This window comes from Malaclemys terrapin, chromosome 2 (assembly GCF_027887155.1).
Source record: "Malaclemys terrapin pileata isolate rMalTer1 chromosome 2, rMalTer1.hap1, whole genome shotgun sequence".
Taxonomy (NCBI): Eukaryota; Metazoa; Chordata; order Testudines; family Emydidae; genus Malaclemys; species Malaclemys terrapin.
This window is the reverse complement of record NC_071506.1, coordinates 62,919,937-62,942,442: the sequence shown is the minus strand read 5'-3', so window position 1 is coordinate 62,942,442 and position 22,506 is coordinate 62,919,937. Positions and strand designations below refer to the sequence as shown.

The following is a 22,506-nucleotide window of genomic DNA, read 5'->3' as shown; positions in this document are numbered from 1 at the left end:
TTAGAATAGGGAATCTCTGCTTAATGAAGGGCAGCACTCTGAAGGAGCAGAGCTGCAACTCAGAGCTCCCTGGCTTCTAGAAACAGGGGTTTCTGACCAGGGAAATGGCTTGAAAGCCTAGGTCTCCCTGGCCCTCTCAGAGAGTAGATGGGCTGACATTTTTCTCTTTTTTTCATCTCTTTGGCTCCTTGAAGACCTAGCACTCTGCTTTTTGTGGGCTGTGGGAGCATAGTGAGTTTTTGTTTGGACTTCTTTAACTTCTTCCCACAAGGGGGAGACACCATGGACATCGAGAGGGCTGTGCCCCAGGGGGTGCTAAAGAGGTATTGCCTGCTACAATGAGGCTACAGTGTGTCTTTAATAGCCACATGCACAACAAGGAGCAGTGCAGGGTCAGATATAGGCTATAGCACAGTGCCATATTTCAGAGGGGAGCCTTGACTCTGGGATGTGTTTCATGGCAAGAAGGAGTCATTCAGTTAGAAGAAACACACAAGCTGGTAGCCCTTTCCAGATCATTATGTGTACATAGATAAATAATGGTCAATGACAGGGAGAATGGCAACATCTAAAAGACCCCCACACACGTTCTACAAGCTCATCAAGAAAACACATGCTATCGGAAAAAGTGAATCAAAAGACTTGGGAAAATCTGCCTGGCTTATTCTTGCCAATACCATTCTTGCCTGTGGTAAATTATTTATGTACGTCTTCACTGCAGACTTAACTCAGGCCTTTACTCAGGTGTTGGCCCTAAGACCCCTCCCATCCATACTGGTTTAAAATGATTCTTTAAATCATTGACCCAGCTGTGGGATGGGTTAGAGCTCAGGTGCCACTTTCAGTAGGGCTAGTAACCCACCCACTTTACAGTGAGGATGCACACCGAATCACTGGAGTGCTTGTAGTTGTCCAGTGCCTTCCCACAATTCCCTCTGCATGCCCAGAAGGACACACAAGCTCTCCCTCAATTCACTGGGAAATAATCATAAAGCAGCTCAACTTACTACAGCACAAAGAATCATTAGTCATGCTCCCAGAAGTCCTAGCAACACACAGGGGTGAGTACACACCAGGGAGGACACAGTAATATGGGTAGAGCTGTGTGTTGTGGCTGCTCACACCCAGGCTAGGCTAACCTAGGTATTCAGTTGTGTGTGCCAATCACCTAAGTTACCTCTGCAGATATACCCTTTGTATTCAGAGTAATTCTCATTCTTTCATGTGCAACATTAGGACAGTTAAAAAATATGTTGTGATGCATAATTTAGCATTTTTTTAATATTTTCTTGCTCCTATAAGGGTTCAGTGTCACAATGAATTATAGTTTAAACCATCAGAATACCTAGTGATACAGAAATACAGATACTAGCCTCTAGTCACCATTCTGGATGCTGAAAATACACATACACATGCCGACACACACACTTCCCTTAGGATTAAATTAGTTTACCGACTTAAAAATAAAAATGTGAGTCTTTTCAGTTAAACTGCTACCTCATACGATGCAAATTGAATTCCTGTTCATTGTTTTTGCTACTGATAAATATATCTCTCTCTCTTCCCTTCAAATATGAATGTAATCTCCTTGGCCAGGGATTGTGCCTTCCTTTAAGTGTCCAGGAGACACTAATATAATAAATAATATTCCTATTAAGGTTAAACAATGCCTATAGTTAGTGTTCATGTATAGTTTATTAAATATGCCTCCTCATTTCCCATCTCCACTCATTCCTTCCCCATCCCCAAATACTCTATTCAGCAACTTTAACATACTGATTTGATTCCAGCTTCCACTTAGCTAATTTAATATTGATCTTGTTCTAGTCTCCACCTTCCACCTCCTTGTCCTTTCTGTTTAAATTAAATCTACGCTTAAATGGATGTTATCCCAAACCTCAGCTCCCAGCACCTTAGCTTTTCTGTTTAAATTGTATCTATTGTTAAATCAATCTTACTCCAGCTTCCATCTCCTAAACTTTTCACTTGACATCACATCTAGGCCTAAGTGATGCCAGTTCACGTCCTGAGCTTCCACTTGCCTTTCTGTTAAAGTTGAATCTCTTTTTAAATCTGTATTTCCACGTCCAGTCCTGATCTTTGTACTTTTTCACTTCTAAGTGGCAGCTACCTTGAGTCTGTTTTTCTTTGTGGAATTTGTTCAGCAATTTATCAGAATCCCACACATCAGTGCAAATCCCATCTCCTCAAAATCTTAATTTTTCTTCATTTTAGGCAGACGGGTTCTTCCAACTTCCAATCTTCGTTTTAAATCACATCTATTTCAGCGTTACTGTTCTTCAAGTGACAGTTTTTGCTATCTGGCATTGGGCTTAAGAACTCTAATTTAATAATAGCTTTCATGACTGCTTTTAATATGGGATGTGTGGGTCTGGATTGAAAGGTAATTGCATGTTATGAGGACGTGTGGAGAGCTGAATAGATTATAGAGTTAATTAATCAGGTCTTACACCTAAATTATCCTGATTACATACTGGTAAAGGATTTTGGGATTCAGTAATTTGAATGGCTTCAGTTTAGATGCATATTCCCATTGCTTCCTTTTATGAATAGCTCTGCATGTTTGACTCATTTAAAAAACTCATGCATGAATTAGCAATTTAGAATTCTGAGCCTGCAGCTGTAGGCCCCCTGCCCTGTTAAGGAGACCAAGAAATGTAGAGGACAATCTAGCTTAGTTTTAATAAAAAGGAAGTTTCTAGTCTTTTTCCTTGCTAAGATAACCTTGAAAGTGTAAATCAATCCATACAGATCCCTGGGCTGAGAGCACAGTCATTCAATTTTCCTAAAGATCACAGATTATTCACAACTCTCTTGCAGCCCCCCAGGACTGTGCTTTGGAGTACAGAAAAAACCATACCCAGGAATCCCTAGTTTCATGGAAAGATGCAGGCTCAAGATCACAATAGGTCCTAATGCACCAACCTATATCAAGTTCCCTCTCGGCCAGCTTCTCTGCAGAGCAGCTTGTATGGCCACCGGTCCCAAAGAGAAGTAGCTCAATAGCATGAGAGGTAGCATGGTGTATTGGCCCAAGGGACTGAGGGGACGGGAGATCAGGTGAGTAAGGGTCAGGTGCTGGGCTTTTGGGGGGGGATAATGATTTTTTGGGTGGGGCAATAAGTGCTGGTGGCAAAACTGGCAAAAGCTTTAACTGGACTTGGACATCTGAATCCCATAGGCAGCTTTGAAAATCTCAGTGCTAAATGCCACAAATGAGAAAAGAAACCAATACATACCTTCAAGAAAATTGGCAAGTTGCTCTAGAAAAGGAATACCTAGATTTTTATACTAAAATTATTTTATTAATATTAATATTAAAACAATCAAATTAAAACAAAGGAAATATTTATAGAAAACAGATTTTTTCTGTTTTTTTAGGGTGGCTACAATGACAGGACAAGAGAAAGGAGAAGACAAATACATTTAAAATAAGTGAGGTTTTAGCAAATTTCTTAGATACAAGTTAACACATCACCTGCCTTGAAAGTTACTCCTGTTATAGTAAATGCTTGTTTATGAGTGGTTTCTGTTAGAAGGTTCCCGTAAAAGAACTTTCTTCCTCTGAATGACTTCTCCATTTGTGATCTGGGTTTTCTTCTGCAGGTGATCTTAAAGGGGTGAGCTATGTCCAGTATTCTAGACATCCAAAATATTTGGTAAAGCATTACTTCATCATTCATGTATTTAATGTTGAAAATATATTGCTCTAGGAAATTCAGCTGTACTGTTACTTAATGTTTATTGGAACTTGATCATAAGAGAAGAATTAACTTCAGAAAATTACCTGACATAGCAATTCGGACTGCGGTAAAACAAGACAATAGCACTTGAGACAAGGAAGGTAGAGAAGTATAATCAGTACAACAATGAAAATTCAGATCACACTGACAAATAACTGAAGCAAGAAGATGATACAAGTACTAATATCAAAAGGTGAGAAACAGCCTTCTGGGTCTCTCACAGCATAAAAAACAAGCTTAGAGGAGCAAAATACCTAACTTACAAATTGGCATTGACCTGTAAATGGGATAGATCAGTTCCAGTCAATCTTAGCATCTGTACTAAACATTTTAAAAGGGCACCAGGCTTTATGGCCTCAAAACCAGCGGAGAGATAAAGGTGCACTAATACAGAACACATATCCCTGAATCAGCCTGCAGCAAAAGATCAAAGCGCATCTTCAAAAAGCAGACGGCTAGCTTTGTCTCCCCTGAAGCCAGCCTGGAATTTATCATTAAGATCCTGCTTTCTGAGGTGTGACTGAAGCTGTACTGCAACAACCTTTATATATAACAGTCTCCTTTACTGTTTGAACTAGTGGTGCCGTCTTTTTAACAGACCAGTGCGACATCTGTGTTGTTAGAGCTGCAGGGCATCATTTCTGTTCTCAGTACCGTATGAATACGGTTGGTGGATGACTGGGGGGGTCTATGTTTTTGTATCCACATCCATGCATGGACTTTTTTCCCTCAATTTAACATGTACATTTGCACTGTAGCAATCTCATTATGAGGAAGTGCAGAAATCCCAGTGCATTATAAGTAAAGCAGTTAGATCAGGAAGGAAGCAAAAAGGACAAATTCAGTAGTTAGCCAAAACAAGTTCCATCAAGTATTCTTCTTTCCAAGTACCTTACCAGTTAAAATTAGCTAGTAGAAGTTAAAATAGCTGGCAGATATAACTCACACTTCAGTCACAGGCACCACTGTACAGTTAGCCTGCCTCATGACCTATTTTGAACTAATCCTGTCTCGCCACTAACACCATTATTTTCAAAGGCAAACATTGCACACAACTTTCATTGTTTGAAACTGTTTTAAATAGAATTGTCAGCTTTTTACATAAATAAATGACAATCAATGCATTCATCAGTTTATTTCAGTCTTCAGAGATGAATTTTTTTTAATTATTTTTATGATAATACTTTAGAAAAAGAAAAATCAGGAATTCCAACTATAATCAAGAAAAATATATAACTTGTAATATTTTCTTAGGAAAGTACTTGTGCAAAGCAGTGCTGCTATGTGGCATAATCTATAGCCAAATATGCAGAAAAGCATCTGACTCCAATGCCCATGTTGAGCTGCCCTGGTAAAATGAATATGAATCAAAATTCTAATTATAGGGAGAGAGAACTGTGGTAATGAAAACCAAAATGGAAACTAGAGAGGGCAAAATAACCTTGGTAAATCCAAGATCTCAGCGTGGCATTCATAGATGGCAGAGTATGGTCTGATAGGATTGGTAAATAAAAGTAATTAAGCAATTACTTTGCATTCATCTTTACAAATAATAAAATGTAGCTATTTACTTAAATCTAAAGAAAAATTGTCATGTGCATGTCAAGTTAGAGGATAGGAGGGACAACAGACACAGCCCCTTCAAAAGACCATATCTTCCTGAACTCAAATTAAATATAAGAGGTTCTTAAAATTTACAGGTGCCTTGGTTACAGACTTCGTACATAATGGACACATCAAGAGAGAGATAATATAGAAAGGGTAATACTCTTTCAAGAGATTTTTACATGTCATCTCAGTTGAAGAGAGATCCTTAAAGACTAGAAAGCAATCAACATAAAAGCTTAATTTAAGAAAAGACTCTTAAAAATACTTTGTGAAATTGCACAGCATGTGGTTTAATTTCAATAATGGAGTGAAGCGTTAAGTAGCTTTCTAAAATATGGCTAGAGAACATTTTGCAAAGCACAGTTTTATGAGATTAAAGAGGGCCAAAGTGGTCCAGTGAAGGAAAGTTTGAGCCTCACTAACGTGGTAACTTCTTTGATGCTCCTTATATCTTATTCTTGTACCCTGTCCCTGGCAGAGAATATGAATCTCAGAATATGTAATGTTATGTTATGTTAATGTCTTGGTTGTCAAAACATTGAAGAAGTGGAAAGGCCCTTTAGTAGTGAAGATCATAGTTAAAATGGCTCCAGTCTTAGTGTCCTCCAAGTGTACTCATGACAGAACATTTCTTAGATTTAGTCATTCAAGAAACACCATCAGAATAGTACTCAAGTGTCAAAATATGAACACCCAAAATTAGGGAGCAAAGTTTAAAATATGGGTCTATCTGTCCTGCCCAACGCTACAGAGGGAGTCCAATATCAGAGCAAGAAATATGACTCTGGAAAGCCCTTTAAACCCTGAAATCTCTCCCTCCAATCCCAAGTAATTACAACCATTTTAAAAAGTTGTTTTCTAATAATTTTCTGTCCCCTGTTCTTTCTTTGCCCCTTTTGTCTCACCTGGTACTTTTTGGAGACAGCGACACAATCACATAATCATATCTTTCTATTGATGTTGCCTCTGGTCTTCCTTCTTTACCCCTCTCTACTGAACTGTTTCCCCTTGTAATAGGGAGGCAGTTTCTAGGCTCCTGCAGAGAAGTGCAGGGTTTTTCTGTGGAACCCCCTCAACTCAGGTGCTAGAGCTGTGTATAAAGATGCAAAATAATTACTGTTGGCCCATGCTGGTAAGTGGATCTGGTTAGCTCGACCCAGGATATCAGAGTGGAGTGTCTCTTGAGAGCAGAGGGAACTGCGGGGGAGGGAGGAGTTGCTCAAGGGAAATCCTGCTTGCAAAGACAGCTTAGGCTGAGCGTGTATACTTAGTCGGTGTCTGAATTACAAATAATTCAAACCTGAGGATGGAGGTAAATTTGAACTTTATACATTGAGTCTGTCACACCAATTTTATATTCATACAACTGTATTGGCTTCCTCTTCCTAACAGAGCCTCTTGAGGTCCCTTATTGAATTTGGGTTCTTTTCTTACCTGTGCACTCAAGGCGACCAACTTTCTACTAACTATATCTTGCACAATTCATATGCCCTTTCCTGAATTATCACTGTTGCATTAACACACACATTCATCAAATCATAATTCAAACAAATTTCAAATAATGCGACAAAACACACTACACAGAACTATGGATAAGCAAAATTATACTTTATGTAAATGACACGTGCCAGTAACTTCTCTAAAGGGGCATCAAACTTTGGGGCTTGCACAAGTATAAAGGATTTTCTTGATCTTACCTTCTCCAAAGTCATTTCAGGCTGAACTACTCAACATGGTGTTAATGTGGCGATCCTGCAAGAGCACAGTGTGTATTTTGCATACGGATGTTCTGCTTACACCTCCATGTTCAGCCACATCTAAAACTTGTAAAAAGCAACAGAGGGTCCTGTGGCACCTTTAAGACTAACAGATGTATTGGAACATAAGCTTTCGTGGGTGAATACCCATTTTGTCAGACGAAAGCTTATGCTCCAATACTTCTGTTAGTCTTAAAGGTGCCACAGAACTCTCTGCTGCTTTTTACAGATCCAGACTAACATGGCTACCCCTCTGATATCTAAAACTTGGTCACTTTGAAAGGAAATATTGGTAATATAACAATGGCCTGACAAGCTATGGCAGCTATATAGAATCATAGAGGTGTAGGACTGGAAGGGACCTCAAAAGGTCTTTTAGTAATGTCCTCTGCACTCATCCTGCAGAGATCCTGTAAACAGCAGATTACTGTTATGAGCTATGGCCAAAGCTATTTATTGTGGGATAAATAATCTTTTCAAACCCCTTTTCTTATCCTTCTATGCTTTCCGCCCAAACCTGAAAAGAAATTTTAGCATCAGCACATGGGAGAAAGCACTGGATTAATAGTAATAAAACATATTTGGATGTCAGCTATCCAGCAAAGAATAGATCTTAACATTTTTAATGATAACAGGAGCACCTCATTGGGCCAGCAGTGTTTTACACTCTTCTCACTGAGGGAGATTGACAGCCATTCCCCCCCAATACCACCCCCAAGTAAGTGAACATCATTTTAATAGACTGCCCATAGTAGCAGTCAAGGCAGTTTTGCAGCTTCCAAGATCAGCACGTAGTGAAGTCTTAAAGAACTTTTCACACTGGCCATTAAGCATCCGGCACAGCCACAAAACTGAAGCAACACAAGAAGAGAGCAATTCCCTGGAAATATGGATCATGTTTTGCAGCCAGCTGCAGATAAAATAACTAGTTTCCTCTATAACCAGCAATTATCTGCAGGGTGCTGAAAATTCTCTCCCTAGTTTTCTAAGTGTATCTCTGCAAGAAAGTAGTTAATGACTGGACTCCATGCAGTGTTCTTTTCTAGTGACTGAATATCACTATTGCTAAACTGTTTTTTTTTTAATGCATAGGGTATATAACTGCATAGAAAATCAAATGATATTTCCATAGAACTTTATTCACAATGTATGTGGCTCTCTGGATTAATAGCTTATTATAATAGTCTTGTGGATCCATAGCAGGGATTGCCTATAATTCATTAACCAAGCAAGAGATAAATAAATCAGTTATTCAGTGCCACCTAGCCTAGGTTTTTTTTTCTCAGGGGGTCTACATAAATGTTAATGCTTTTTATTCTGTCTCCATTTTAACAAAGGGAAACATGCATCTTAAAAGCTCACTGAAGCAGAAGCAAAGAGTTTTGTTTGATAGACATTTGACTCCTATAGTCAAACTTAAGTTGTCTCTTATAGCTGGCTGGTACACAGAAATATTTCCTTTCTCGGGCTGAGAATAGCAGCTCAGATATCTCCATAGTTAATGGCTACCTTTTCTTTGCTGTTTCCATCCTGGGGATCACCTGAGACATAAGTGAAAAAAGCAGGTCAAATGAGATCATATTTCTAAAAATGTATTATATGAAAAATAATTTATAATTAAAATAACTGAAAATTAATCTTTTATAGAGAAACTACATAAAGAAGAATTCTAATTTGAAAAACTGTCAGCCAGATTTACATAAAACACAGCTTATAAGGAAAAAATGACATTTTCCTTTGTTGTCTCATGAGATAGACCTATTTCTTGTTTTGAGAGCTATCTTAATATGGATTCGAAGTCAAGTATCTGATAGCTCCAAATTTGCATGCCGTGATAAATTATTTCTTATGTCAGGCAAAGATGCATTAGTGTTGGCAATCAGTAATATTCATTAGCCTCGTTTTCTACACAAAAGTATATTAGGGAAAGATTAGCTGGTTTAAGTTCTCCTTTTGCTTATGGATGCAGATTGTTTGTGATTAGTGAGAGAAGGATTGTGTTTAATTCTGAAGTGGTGAATTATCCAAAAGAAATGTATTTCCTAAGTTTAAGTTTCCTTCCTAGGAAGCTGTAGTTTTTGATAATGAAAAGTATTTTGTTTAGCAAGATATGCTTAGAGAGCTATGGCACCTCACTTATCACATGACCTCACTAAGTAATAATCCTTCTCAGGGGTTTGAGAAGGCCAGGCTGGAAGACCACAAGGAGATTGTTACTGTGAACATAATTTCTTGTGAGACGTGAATTGGTAGTTGTGTCTACTATGTTTGACTCCTACACAAGAAATAGCTGAAAATGTCTACAGACAAAAGGCTTTTTAAAAGATACATCCCATTGCTGCTGTCTTTCACTCTGGATGTTTGTATTGTATTTTGTTATAAGAGTCTGAATGAATGTTGAAAAGTAAAACAAATACCGTACAATGGAAAAGTGGCAGACACACTTTGGCTGGCACACTGACTGTGCTAGCTTTTCTCAATATGATGTGATGTTAAATTAGCTGTGAGACAATGGCCTTGTGGCTAAGGCATTAGACTGCAACTCAGGATATCTGGGGGGTTGCAAAGTTATTGTGTGTGGAGGGGGGAAGGGTTGCGGTACCGCTACCCTTACTTCTGCGCTGCTGCAGGCGGTGGTGCCGCCTTCAGAGCTGGGCACCTGGAGAGCAGTGGCAGCTGGCTGGGAGCCCAGCTCTGAAGGCTGAGTCACCACCAGCAGCAGCACAGAAGTAAGGATGACATGGTATCAGGGCCGGCTCTACCATTTTTGCCGCCCCAACCAAACAAAGCTGCTAGGACTGCCAAAGCAAAAAACAAACAAACAAACAAAAAAAACGCTTGGACTGTGCCGCCCCAAGAATGGACGGGATGCCACCCCTTAGCACATGCTGCCCCAGACACATGCTTCCTCCGCTGGTGCCTGGAGCTGGCCCTTCATGGTACGGTATTGTCACCCTTACTTCTGCACTGCTGCCTACAGAATTGGGCCCTCAGTTAGCAGCTACCATTCTCCAGCTGCCCAGCTCTGAAGGCAGCAGCCCAGAAGTAGGGGTGGCATGGTATGGTATTGCCACCCTTACTTCTGCTCCGCTGGTGGTTGAGTGCTGGTGGTTAGGTGCACCCAGCCAACAGCCTCTGCTCTCCAGCCACCCAGCTCTGAAAGCAGCACAGAAAGAAGGGTGGCAATACCGCAACCCCCCTAAAATAACCTTGTAACGCCCCTGCAATTCCCTTTTGGGTCAGGATCCCCAATCTGAGAAACGTTGGTCTCCACTGTGAAATCTGTACAGCATAGGGTAAAAGCACACAAAAGACCAGATTGCACAGAGGGGTGGAGGGAGCAGATTTCACAGTCCGTGATGCGTTTTTCATGGCCGTGAATTTGGTAGGGCCCTACAGATAAGCTAACAAGGCCCAGATTTTTTAAGTCTTTAGGTGTTGTGCACTCAGCATGGCAACTCCTAACTGATTTAGAACCCTAAATCTCATTTACAAAAGGAATGTAGGCACTTAGGTGCCTCAGTCCCATTGAGTGCCCAACGCTCTTTTGAAAATGAGATGTAGGCACCTAAATCAGTTAGGCATTGCAATGCTGAGTGCCTGAATGCCTAAATACCTTTAAAATCTGGGCCCAGCTTCCTACCATCAATGGGAAAGCCCACTGAAGGCAAAGGGAGTCTTCCCATAGATTTCAGTGGGCTTTAGATCAGGCCCTTAATCTCAGTTCCTCGTCTATAAAACAGGGATAACAGTGCCTTCTCTGTCTCTTAGGCCTGGTGTACACTACAAAGTTATGTCAATGCAAGGCAGCTTACGTGGACCTAACTCCTAAGCATCTACACTAAAATGTAACTCCCATGGATGTAACTACATTGACTTAACAACTCCACTTCCAGACAGGCATAGCACTTAGGCTGATGTAGTTAAGGTGACACAGTGTCCGTGTAGACACTATGTTACTCACATCGCATGTTGGTTGTCAGTCCCATGTGGGGCTCACAGCTGGAGCCCCGTTGCCGGGGGCTGACAGCTGGAGCCCTGCCTTGCTATGTGTCTGTACAGTGCTTAGCACAAGGGGTTCTGATTTTATTAAGATCTATAGATGCTACAACAATACAAATAATAGCATCTGATAGTGATGGATTGAAGGATCTTCATGTGCTGTGAATTGAGCACATCAGCACTGGGGATTGAAAAGGCAATTCCATACAAGAACACACTCTTACTATCACGCACAAATTCAGAGCAAACAAATGTTTTCCCTGAAGCAGTTGAGCTGCACCTTTCTCAGTGTTTTCCTGCTACTGGATGCCCAGAGTAGTCTTGATATAGTTGAATCTCCACCCTCTGAACTCAGTGATGAGAAATATGAAAAAATGTGGTTTGGTGTAGGTGTTGGAACTGAAGAACCTTGTTAAGAATGAAGAGCTAGAAGACACAAACATAATTACTTGAATGAGAACTCCTCTGTGACCACAAGTGGAATTAGTGACCTCTCAAATGCAGATATTCTTCCATTATTTCTGATGTAGAAATCTTGAAAGAAAAGGTGAGATGCTTTCTCAGAAGATCACCTGCCCGAAGAGGTTTGTTCAGAGACGCCTCTGCCTCCTTTCGATCTTCATTCATCATTTTAAAGTCACAAATAAAGGGACAAACTGCTGTCTGTCTCACATATGTAACTTCCATTGATTTGTATATGTTTCACTGCAACCAGAATTTGGCTCACCAGGTCCAAAACCTTCACTTCTTTGCCAAACTAATCCCCGCCCCGCCCCGCCCCCCACCCACCCACACACACACACACACACACACACACTTCCATAGGGCTTTGATTTGAGCAAGAACTGCTTGATCAGATCCCCTGGCAATAAAAGGCCACATTACCACAACGTGGCCTTCACATGCACACCGCAAACACTACCATCCCCTTTTGGAAGCATGCAGACACTAGAGTGCACAGCCTTTGGGTCGGGTGATAGACTAATGTCTCCCTGCACAGAATTAAACAGGCACAAAAGAGGCTGGGTTGAGGCCCCTCTGCAAATGAGTCTCACAATATTTTTTCATTTACGTGTATGTTTCTTGTCTGTGTGTATGTTCTTTATTACTATTATTATTTATTATTCAGATCATTTTTCCATTTTTAATTCTGTTTGTGTGCTTTTGTTTCCATTTATTCATTTCTGGAACTGTTGTATTTTCAGTTGATTTCATAGGTGGACTTGACACATACTGCTATCGGCAACCCCCCCTGGAACATGTTGAGTTAAAGCCTGTAAAGCCTGTAAGTAAGGTTTTAGTCATACGGACAATATTAATCCTTCTAACTGGACTGAAAACTACTCTGCTGCTCAAATAGTTTTGACATGAGATTACTAATGATTTCATTATAATTTACCACTAAACATGCTAAAACACTCTACACTTTATGGCTCACATCCGCCAAAACAATGATGAGTGGATATTTTTCATTTTATTATGACTAATTTTTTTTTACACTATGAAGCGTTGGGGTTGGCATCAGTGGGTTCAGAAACACTGAAGGGAAGAAATTCTTCTCTGCCAGCTGTGAAACTGGAATAGTGTAGGTATATTGTTGCTACTGTCTCACTGTCTAGGCCTTAATGCAATAACCCCTTAAAGGAGAGACAGAAACTCTTATGTTTGGCCAGATAGTCTAAGCTGTAGAAAATGACTTCCTGAACCAATGCAAGTTCACCAAGATCAATCCATGGAGCATCACTAAAACTCAATTATCTCTTCACCACAAGTGACTTGCATCCACAATTAAAATGCCATTGTTTCCATTGTTTATTCAAATAAAATATTCTCTAGTACATAAAAGCCACACTTCCAAAATGTTCCTTTTTGGTTTGTTTTTGTATTTGGGGTAAATCTATGCACTAGCAGATGTTAGCAATGCATCACTTTGGCAGAAGTTCAGATACCTTCAGATGTGGGACACTTCAAAGTATATTTGCAAAATAGATCACTTGAAAATTCTTGTCAGGTGTTTATAAATTGCTGTCTTGATCCTGTGTCATGAAATTCACATCAGAATCTTTCATGCATAGTAAGATGAAGCCAAAGTGCAGCTGACTAACTGAACTTGATGTGACACAATTTACTGTTTTTTAGCTAGCCGATAAGAGAATTAAAGGTTACATTTTTAAAACGATTTATTTAGAATGTTTTCACATGTTTACAAATCCTTGCCATGTAAATATCTGAAACAAAACAATCATTATAACTGTTAGTTTTTGTTTAAAGAGGTATTATACAGGAATATAGTCACCAGACCTTTCTATTTAACAGGATGTCACCACATTATAGAGTCAAGTATCAGAGGGGTAGCCGTGTTAGTCTGGATCTGTAAAAAGCAACAGAGAGTCCTGTGGCACCTTTAAGACTAACAGATGTATTGGAGCATAAGCTTTCATGGGTGAATGCATCTGACGAAGTGGGCATTCACCCATGAAAGCTTATGCTCCAATACGTCTGTTAGTCTTAAAGGTGCCACAGGACTCTCTGTTGCTGCTTACCACATTATAGAGCGAGCACCATTATAACACTTACGTTGTTTCTAGTGATTTTATTAAATTGAGTAAAATCACTATATACACATATTTAACAGACCAGGTATGTCTATCAAATATTAATATTCAAAAAATGGACAGGTGTGCTGTCTTTTTTTCAGGTGAATGTACTTTGTCTGAGTACTGAATAGAAGGTAACCAAATATCTAAATATTTCTCTGTCCTCTGTCTTTTTAAGATTGTTTTTGTTTTCCTGGTGTATGTGTTGTGGGACTGGAAGAGATCTGGGGGGGACTGTTAATTTAAAGAGAACTGTTACTTACACTGTGTTTGGGCTGGACATTTGCTCCCTGAAATCTGAATTGGGTTTTCATTACTCTTAGAATGTTGTCAAATATAAATTTTCACTCATGTGCACCAGCATTTGGTTGTAGAAATGTACATGATGAAGAATGTTTCAATCTTTTTTACCATTACAGAGAGACTATATAGTGTGGAATTATGAAAGCCCCAAAAGAATAAGAAACAATTGCAATGTAATAGTATGGGAGTGGAAGAAGTATCAAATTAAGACAACTAATAAGGCAAAGTACTGATCAGTTTATGATCATATTGCTAGGATCTGCATTTACAAAAGTATTCCATGAAGAGTTTGTCTACACATGGAATCATTCTGGAATAACTATTCAGGATTAGCTACTCTGGAATAACTATTCCTGACTAACTCCAAGGGTACGTCTACACTTATCGGAGGGTCCGGCGACAGGCAATCGATGTTCTGGGATCGATCCCGGAAGTGCTCGCCATCGACGCCGGTACTCCTGCTCGGCGAGAGGAGTACGCGGCATCGACGGGGGAGCCTCCCTGCCGCGTCTGGACCCGCGGTAAGTTCGGACTAAGGTACTTCGAATTCAGCTACATTATTAACGTAGCTGAATTTGCGTACCTTAGTCCGAAGTGGGGGCATAGTGGAGACCAGGCCCAAGTGTGGACTCTTTTTTCTGAACTAAGAGTGCCTTGTTCTGGTATAGCTTAATCTATTTTTGATTAATCTAAACCAAAACAAGGTATTCTTACTCTTGAATAAGAGTGTCCATGCTTGAGTTAGTCAGGAATAGCTTTTGTGCTTTAAATTCACACTCTACCTTGAATTAACTTTCAAGTGCAGATTAGCCGTAAAATAATGCTTTTGTTGCACTGTGACGTGGGAGGAATGGCAGGGGCCTGGGTTTATTACGTACACTGAGGCTTGCTTTGCACTTAAAAGTTAGGTCAGCAGAGCTAGGTAGCTCTGAGATGTGCAGACCAGCATAGCTATGCCAACCTAACCTCAAATGTATATGCAGTTATGTCGACAGAAGGCTTCTGTTGACATAGCTACCATCGTTCAGGAAGGTGGTGTTCCTACACTAATGGAAAAATCCCTTCCATCATTGTAGGCTGTCTCTACACTACACAGTTATGTTGGCACATAGCTTTGTTGGTATATTCTCCATAGTGTAGACATACCTCATTGAGATATTGGAGACCAAGGACATGGACTGGGTATCCACTGGGAAGAAGGTCATAGCTGCTACATTTACATTTCTGATTTAAATGTTCTTCACCTTTATAGTCTATGGAGTTGCTTCAATGTTGATTTTAAAAACCACTACTAATTTTCCTGAAGGGTTAGAGGAAGAATTGTGATGTCCAATATTTTATTAACCAGTGTACTATTATTGAAAAAAAGGAAATGAAGGGGTAGATTTTTCAGAAAAGGTGATTTCCTTTTTGATACTTCTACAAAATTTGCAACTACAATTGAATTAGGGGCACAAATTTTAGAATGTTCATATCCAATTACCTGTTTCCAAGCTCAGATCAGGTAGAGACACTTGAATGAAGCTTTGCACTCAGAATTCACTTTGTTGGTGGGCAAATTTTGTGAACATAAATTGCATCTGGGAGACCCCATTCTTTCCAGGTCCTGCTTGGGTTAACTTGTGAGACCTAACAAGATCATGGCTGGAAGCCCTGCAGTCGGGGAGTATAAAACAATAATAAATGTCTTCAGTGATATTGTGGTTTTATGTAATGGCAAGTACAAGTAGGATCTTTGCTTAAGCAAGGGGGAAGAAGAATTTCAATAATCAAGGTAAATTTGAATTAAAAGCCAAGCTGCAGGAGACAATTTGAATAGTCAGTGAACTGTGCTATCTACTGGTTTGCAAATGTTTATCTGTGTGCAGTGCAGCAACCTGCCTGCTTGTTGTCTTTCAGTAAGACAAGTGCTATCTATATCAATTTTAGATGGTCCAGGAATACCACAATCCCCATGAGGAATGGGCCTTTCAGTATCCAAACTGTGAAAAACTCCATTCCTTTTCACTTGGAAGTTGGAGATGAACAAGAAACATACTTGTTAACCTTTATTAAGGCTCTTAATTCATTTTATATGTCTTTTACTGTCTTCATCACTTTACTCCTGGGGAAAAGTAAAAATGTGACTCTTTTTTTATAGATTATAGCCAGGTTGGGCATTTGGTTCTCTCCCTCCTTATCATATCAGTGTGGTTTATTTTGCAGGCATTTGGTTAAGAAATAGGTGTAGAATTACCCCGTCTTCCTAAAATACCAGGGCATAGGCAGGTTCCTAAACTTTTATGAATCCATTTGATTAACTCCCACTGAACAGCAAATCATAACCTCTTCTCTATTTGTGAAGTGTCTTGCTCAGTACTTGGGAGCCACATTATAAGACTTCCATGGATTCTCATCGATTAACAAAGCATAGCACTTCAAACATGCAAAGTTATATGGCCTTATCAAAACTGTGAAAGAGAGCTTTTTAGTCAGCTGTGGATAATTCATTTTCTTATATATGCAGAGGCCATATTATAGTATCTGTCTAGGGCTACCACATAATTATTAATGATTAGCAAGTCTAAGAATAGTTGTCCTTTTCACCCCTGAAGAGATACAAAAGTTAAATGCCTTCTCCTAGGAAGCATTTCTTTGTGCACACATAAATGAGCATAGCTTGTCAGTTTGTTGTTTGTTTACCTGGCACTCTACAGTATAGGTAAAGACACATTGTTTGCCCTGAGGTGGTTACAGTCTAGATGAAGATGTGCAGAAGTAAAGGAGGAGACAACACAGAGATGAAATAAGGAAAGAAATGGATGAGGGAGGGAGAGGAAAATCTGAATGTGTTCTCTTTGGAGGCAAAGGTAGACAGGTTATAAAGGGGATCATCAGGCTGAAGGAACAATACATTTTCACACAGTTCTAGGGCAGCATTAAGCTCTATGTTAAGTTAGTTGAGTGAGGATATAGAAAGTTTTAGTACAGGGCTAGGGAAGGTAGTATATTTAAAAGAACAAAACCCAACACTTTGCCTCCCCCCCATAATGATAACTCTCTATTTTGTGTAGATAAGACCCCTGACTATGCTCATGTAACCAGGTTAGCTGGCCTTCCTCCTTCACAGCTCTATGTGTGACAGGACTATCATACCTGCCTCTGACCCTACACTGCATGCACATCCTCCAGGCACTGTGAATCAATATGAAATAACCACACAGATGGTCCCGAATGCAGTGATTAAAAACATGGTCAGAGGGATGGTATGTGCGGATGCACAAACTCAGCTGACATATGGCTGTGAACCAAAGTTGCATGTGGATTCAGTTCAAATGTGTTTGCCATAACCAGGTCAGATGAGAGTGTCATGAGCCAGCATACAAAAATATGATTCATTTAATATGAATGAAGTGGAGGGAAATCCATCATTCTGACAGCTTCTGATACTTTACCAGCTGCAGCACCTTCTCCAGCTTCTGTCACCATCATGGCACACATCCCCTTTAACCAAAGGAGAGAACGGGGCGAGGGGGGAGGGGAGTCTCCTTCAAAACTGCCACAAATGCTTCCCAAGCGTGCGGCCATGCAGTCAGCATTTTCTCTGTTCCTAGGAGCCTATTCAATCGTGACCTTATACTTGGTCACCACCAACACAGGAAACGAACACCCAGAGGTCTATTATCATCTTATTGATAGATTAGTAACTCATATATCTCTTCACAGGTCGAACTAAGTAATGAACATTGACTCAGCACTGCTGCTGTTGCTGAAGAAGCAGCCTTCAGAAGAAAAGACCAACGTTGTGAACCATTGTCACAGAAGTGACACGTCCTATATTTCTCACCGAATGTGTGGATTGCTCTTCCCACATGGGACTGAATCCTTCAGTCGCAGCCTCAGTATCATTATCATTATCGCCATTAGATGGATACTTGTAGATGATCTTGGATTTTTTAAATTATTTACTTATATGGACACTTGTAAATTGTAAATTGTTTTCTTTTTTTAATTTTGTTTTTTACAATACCTAGTGTTAAGGCATGAAAACAAATCAACCTGTGAAAATTATGAGAGACGAATGTGTGTTTCTCAAGAAACTCAGTAGTTCTGGACTGATACAGTCATACTGTGCCTGGCAAAGATAGTGTTGGAAAATGATAATATGACTCCAGAATACATGTCAGGGATCAGACACCTATAGTGTAATATGGACTGGCTTCAATAATGTATCAGACATTCACAAAGGCTGCACCTAATGTTGGTTAAGCTACTGTATGTTGTAGAAACTGATAAATAATTCTTCTTTTCCAGATGTCCTAATTACCAACGTGCTTGTCTAAATATTCTAATTCATATATGGTTTCTTCTCCCTCTTTTTGTCTCCTCCCCTGCACCCACAAACAGTAGTTGTCTGTGAGTTGAAGAGAAGTGAAATGGATGTTCTCTGTTGCTGTCAGTCTCCAAGAACCCTTAAACGCAGGGCTCTTTTAGATGTCTGTAATTTGCACATTTTTTTTTACTCTTTTCTCCTCTTCCCAGGAAGAAGCCAAGCATGAATGTACAATATAGGCACCATCTACAGCCTTAGGAGTCTCTGGGGTGAATTTTGTTCTTAATTTAAAAGTAAACAAGAAGATCTGGATATGAAAAGGTGTATAAAAGTTTGTAAAGTTTTCTGTAAATACTTATAGAAAAAGGACATGTATGTAACTGTGCGGCATTTTGTTTTATATTCAGTCACCACCAGTATAAAAAGAAAAGTCATCCACAAAAGCTATTTTCTGTGGGGAGTTCGCAGTCTTTCTAGCAAGACTTTTTTCATAATTTCTTTTTTATGAATTACTATTTAAAATATTGCACATGATACAAGCCCAAGAGAATGAAGTCTTCTGTCTCTTCATGGAACCAGTACTCCCTTGGCAGCAGCATCACAAGCTTCCTCAGAAAGGTCTGCCAATCAGCCTCAAGTTTTGGAAGAAAAACCTGTAGGGCTGTGAGAGTGCTTCCATCTTTGTGCTTACTAAGTTTGTTACTTCTTTGATGAAACTGTCAGAAGAGATGGTATTTGTGATGTGCACACCTGCACGTGTCCATTAGGAACTGGACTGAGGCCACCAGGTTCTTTCATATAAGCCACAAAGAGTCTTTATATGCTAATGACTTCTGGTCCATCATCAATGGGCTGAGGCATACAGCACATCAACTAATTGTCTTCTGTGAAGCTTACTTCACTTGCATTTTCTGTTATTGACAGATTACAACTAGACTAAGGCTTGCCTTGGTTCTTTACATTGGAAATTATATTTGTGCTATTTACCAACAAGAACCTAATCAAAAAGTCAGCAAACACAATGCTGTCCATCGTTTTTAGATTGTTGAGAACAGAGGGTCTTGTGGTGCTTGCCCCTTTTTCACATTCAGCTCAACCAAAGACCACACCGTCTTTTGTGAAGAAATAGATCTTGCCGTAATTTCACGTAGGCCACTTTTTCCAGGAAACTATGTATGAAACAACTGCCAAGCCAATAACAAGCAAGTATGACAATGCAATAAAATCACTTGTCAGTATTTTCTATGACTAGGTAGTACAGGACAATATGCACCGCTAGAAGTCAAACAGTGCCAAAAAAGGGGATACTTTGTGCAAAAGATAATACCACACTTCTCTGAGTCTCTGTGTTCCTCTGTTGTTCCCTGCTGCACCCTGATGCCAGATATTTGGTCTGCCCTGTCTTGAAGTCCTAGTCTTCTGAGAATGTCAAAAATGGGTATTTTGTCAAAAAACTAATATGAGAACAATCATTTTTGAGATACCACAGCTAGACCTCAGAAGATCAAACTGCAGAACAGTTAATATTTGTAAATCACTTATATTTGAAAAAAAAAATGCCCCTCTGTAGGTTTTATTTTTTTAGTGTGTAGTCGTGCACATGATTTAGTTTCTTATACATACAGCCTTACATAACAACCTATAAGAATATGATACAGCTAACAGATGCCTACAGCTTTCTCTTATCTATGTCAGTGCATTTCAGAGTCGAGGGTTTTTTTTTTTTTTTGAAAAGTTTTGTTAAAACTTGTTTATGTGCCTGAATACTCCACTTTTCCCTGCTCCACATATATAGGGGTGTTCAGCACATATTCCTGCAGTTCCTCCCTGCTGCCGGAGCCTTTGCCCATGTCAGGGAGCAGTGGGAACTGCTTTTCACTGCGGTGTTTAGCTACACATATCCAACATGCCACCAGCAGTGTAGTCAAGGCCACACCTTTGACTGCAGTGTAGACATATCCTCCAATCGCTACATTTATCTCCTACCTTAAGTGAAGGGAAAAGCTGGTCATCTCAAATACCAACAGTAGCAAACTCTGACTTTTTAATGGCAAGCACTGTGTGCTTCTCTGAGCCAGGCTGTTTAATTTCCTTTCACTTTAGATTTATCTGATTTAAAAAAACCAACCCAGCAATCTATCAAGGTCCCATAACAGTGTTTGACAGTGGCAAACAAAAATTGACATCCCAAACTAATTGGCTTGCCTCCTTCTAGAATCAGTCTCATTTAGTTTAATTATAATAAATTACAAGCTGGGAGCTGTTTTGTGCAGTGAATAAGTTTTCTTCCAACACAGTAAAACACTCTATTTATATACCCCGTTTCTACATACCTTCTTTGAGAAACCACTTTAGCTCTTATCCAGCATATAAAACCTTTGGCCAGAAACCACTTGTTTAAAAGTCTTCACTCCAGATGGTTTGCAGTGTTTTTATAATTGTCATAGTCCCAAAATATTAGAAAGGCAAGGTGGACAAGGTAATATCTTTTATTGGCCCAACTTTTGTTGGTGAAGAAGAGCTCTGTGTAGCTCAAAAGCTTGTTTCTTTCACCAAGAGAAGTTGGTCCAGTGGAAGATACTACCTCATCCACATTGTCTCCAGACCCTCATTCATCATTTACATATTTGGGGTGAGACCCTGCAAAGTTCTCAGCACTCTCAAATCTCAGTGAAGTCATTGGAAGTTAATGGCAGTCAGCCATTCATGTCTTCCTTGTGCATGTCTTTGCCATAATTTACCACCTGGTGGCAAACCTTTTTATCTACCTTAATAATACTAATTAGTACTTATTTGCAGATAAACTCCAATTATCAATAACTTAAAAATTTTGAAAGACCTAAAATTCAGAAATATCTCCTGGAATCAGAATTTTGTTTTTCCAAAATTCTGATCTTCTGATATATCCCCCCATAGTATATTAATCATTGTAGTGCTTCACATGTCCAAATTGTTAAACAAATTAGTCTCCTCACCAGCCTTGTGAGACAGGTTTGTAAGAAGTAGTAGTAGCCTCATTTTACAGATGGGAAAGTTCGGTGTATGTTTCAAATGCATTTATCTGTGAAAAAGACACTTTTCCAGATGAAATGGCATTTAAATATATTTCCACCACATTTGCTTTTTCAGTTCTTTCTTCCATCAATATTCAGAACTTCTCTGATATATCTAAATTACTATATAATCTATATCTGTATTGTGACATTTATCTGGAGGCGGGTGCCAATAACGCTGTTATGACGCTGAGAAATATAGCCATGTAAAACGATTCCATTGCATAGTACTCATTCTGAAGACTATTTGCAATGAAACCAAAGGCAGCGTGCAGAGCAGACAAACTGGACAGCCTGCCTCCTGTTTTCTTCCCACATTTCAGAGGCCTTGGCTACACTGGTGCTGTACAGCGCTGCAACTTGCTGCGCTCAGGGGTGTGAAAATGTCCCCCCCCCCCCCCCCCCGAGCGCAGCGAGTGCACTGCTGTAAAGCACCAGTGTAATCAGAGCCTGCAGAGCTGCACGCTTGCTCGCAGCACTGCACGCTACTCCCCTCGGAGAGGAGGAGTACATACAGCGCAGCGAAAGCTCTCTCGCAGCGCTGGCGGCGCAACTACACTCGCGCTTCACAGTGCTGCCGCGGCAGCGCTATGAATTCCCAAGTGTAGCCAAGGCCAGAGTGAGACAGATAGGGCAGTAACAGAAAGCAAAGCATCTGGGCTGGAAAAAACAGTAATAAAGGATCAAATTAATCTCAGGTGTAACTCCAGTGAAGTCACAGGGGTTATAAAGGGATGAATTTGGCCCCGGGCATCCTGTGCGCCTTCTAACTGCATAGATATTTGTATTGATTGTTATTTGACAGCCTTTTCTAAGGTGTGCTCTTTACCTCACTGTTTGGCTGACTGTTTACATTTGTACTTCTCACTGTAATTTCTGTTTCTTGCATGTCCATTATGTGTAACGTTTATGTTTATGGGGCTTTTTATTTTTAAACAAATGAAACATCTGGATCTAATCCATACTCCCCAACTTTCACTTGCATCTGCTCATCAGTTCCGCTTAGCATGACAGGAGAGCATGTGAAGTGCTTCCTTGTTGTAGGCCTTCAGGGAATAATTGCCATTGCATGTCTGTTGCCATTCAAGACTAGCACCATAATTGGGAGCT

The 22,506-nt window shown here is 39.9% G+C and overlaps 1 protein-coding gene across 3 annotated transcripts in view; it reads left to right on the top strand.

The window, feature by feature from the left end:
- The window catches only part of NKAIN3 (sodium/potassium transporting ATPase interacting 3), a 512,187-nt gene extending 490,393 nt beyond the window's left edge, over positions 1 to 21,794 (top strand). Inside the window, exons 6-7 of one of the 3 annotated variants that reach the window (XM_054021123.1) lie at positions 12,337 to 12,416; positions 17,737 to 21,794. In XM_054021123.1, the coding sequence (XP_053877098.1) occupies positions 12,337 to 12,416; positions 17,737 to 17,760 (104 nt within the window). In that variant the 3' untranslated portion in view covers positions 17,761 to 21,794. Of the gene's footprint in view, positions 1 to 12,336; positions 12,492 to 17,736 lie in introns of those variants that run through there. The other 2 variants (XM_054021124.1, XM_054021122.1) reach the window with 2 other exon arrangements.
- Positions 21,795 to 22,506: the final 712 nt, after the last annotated feature.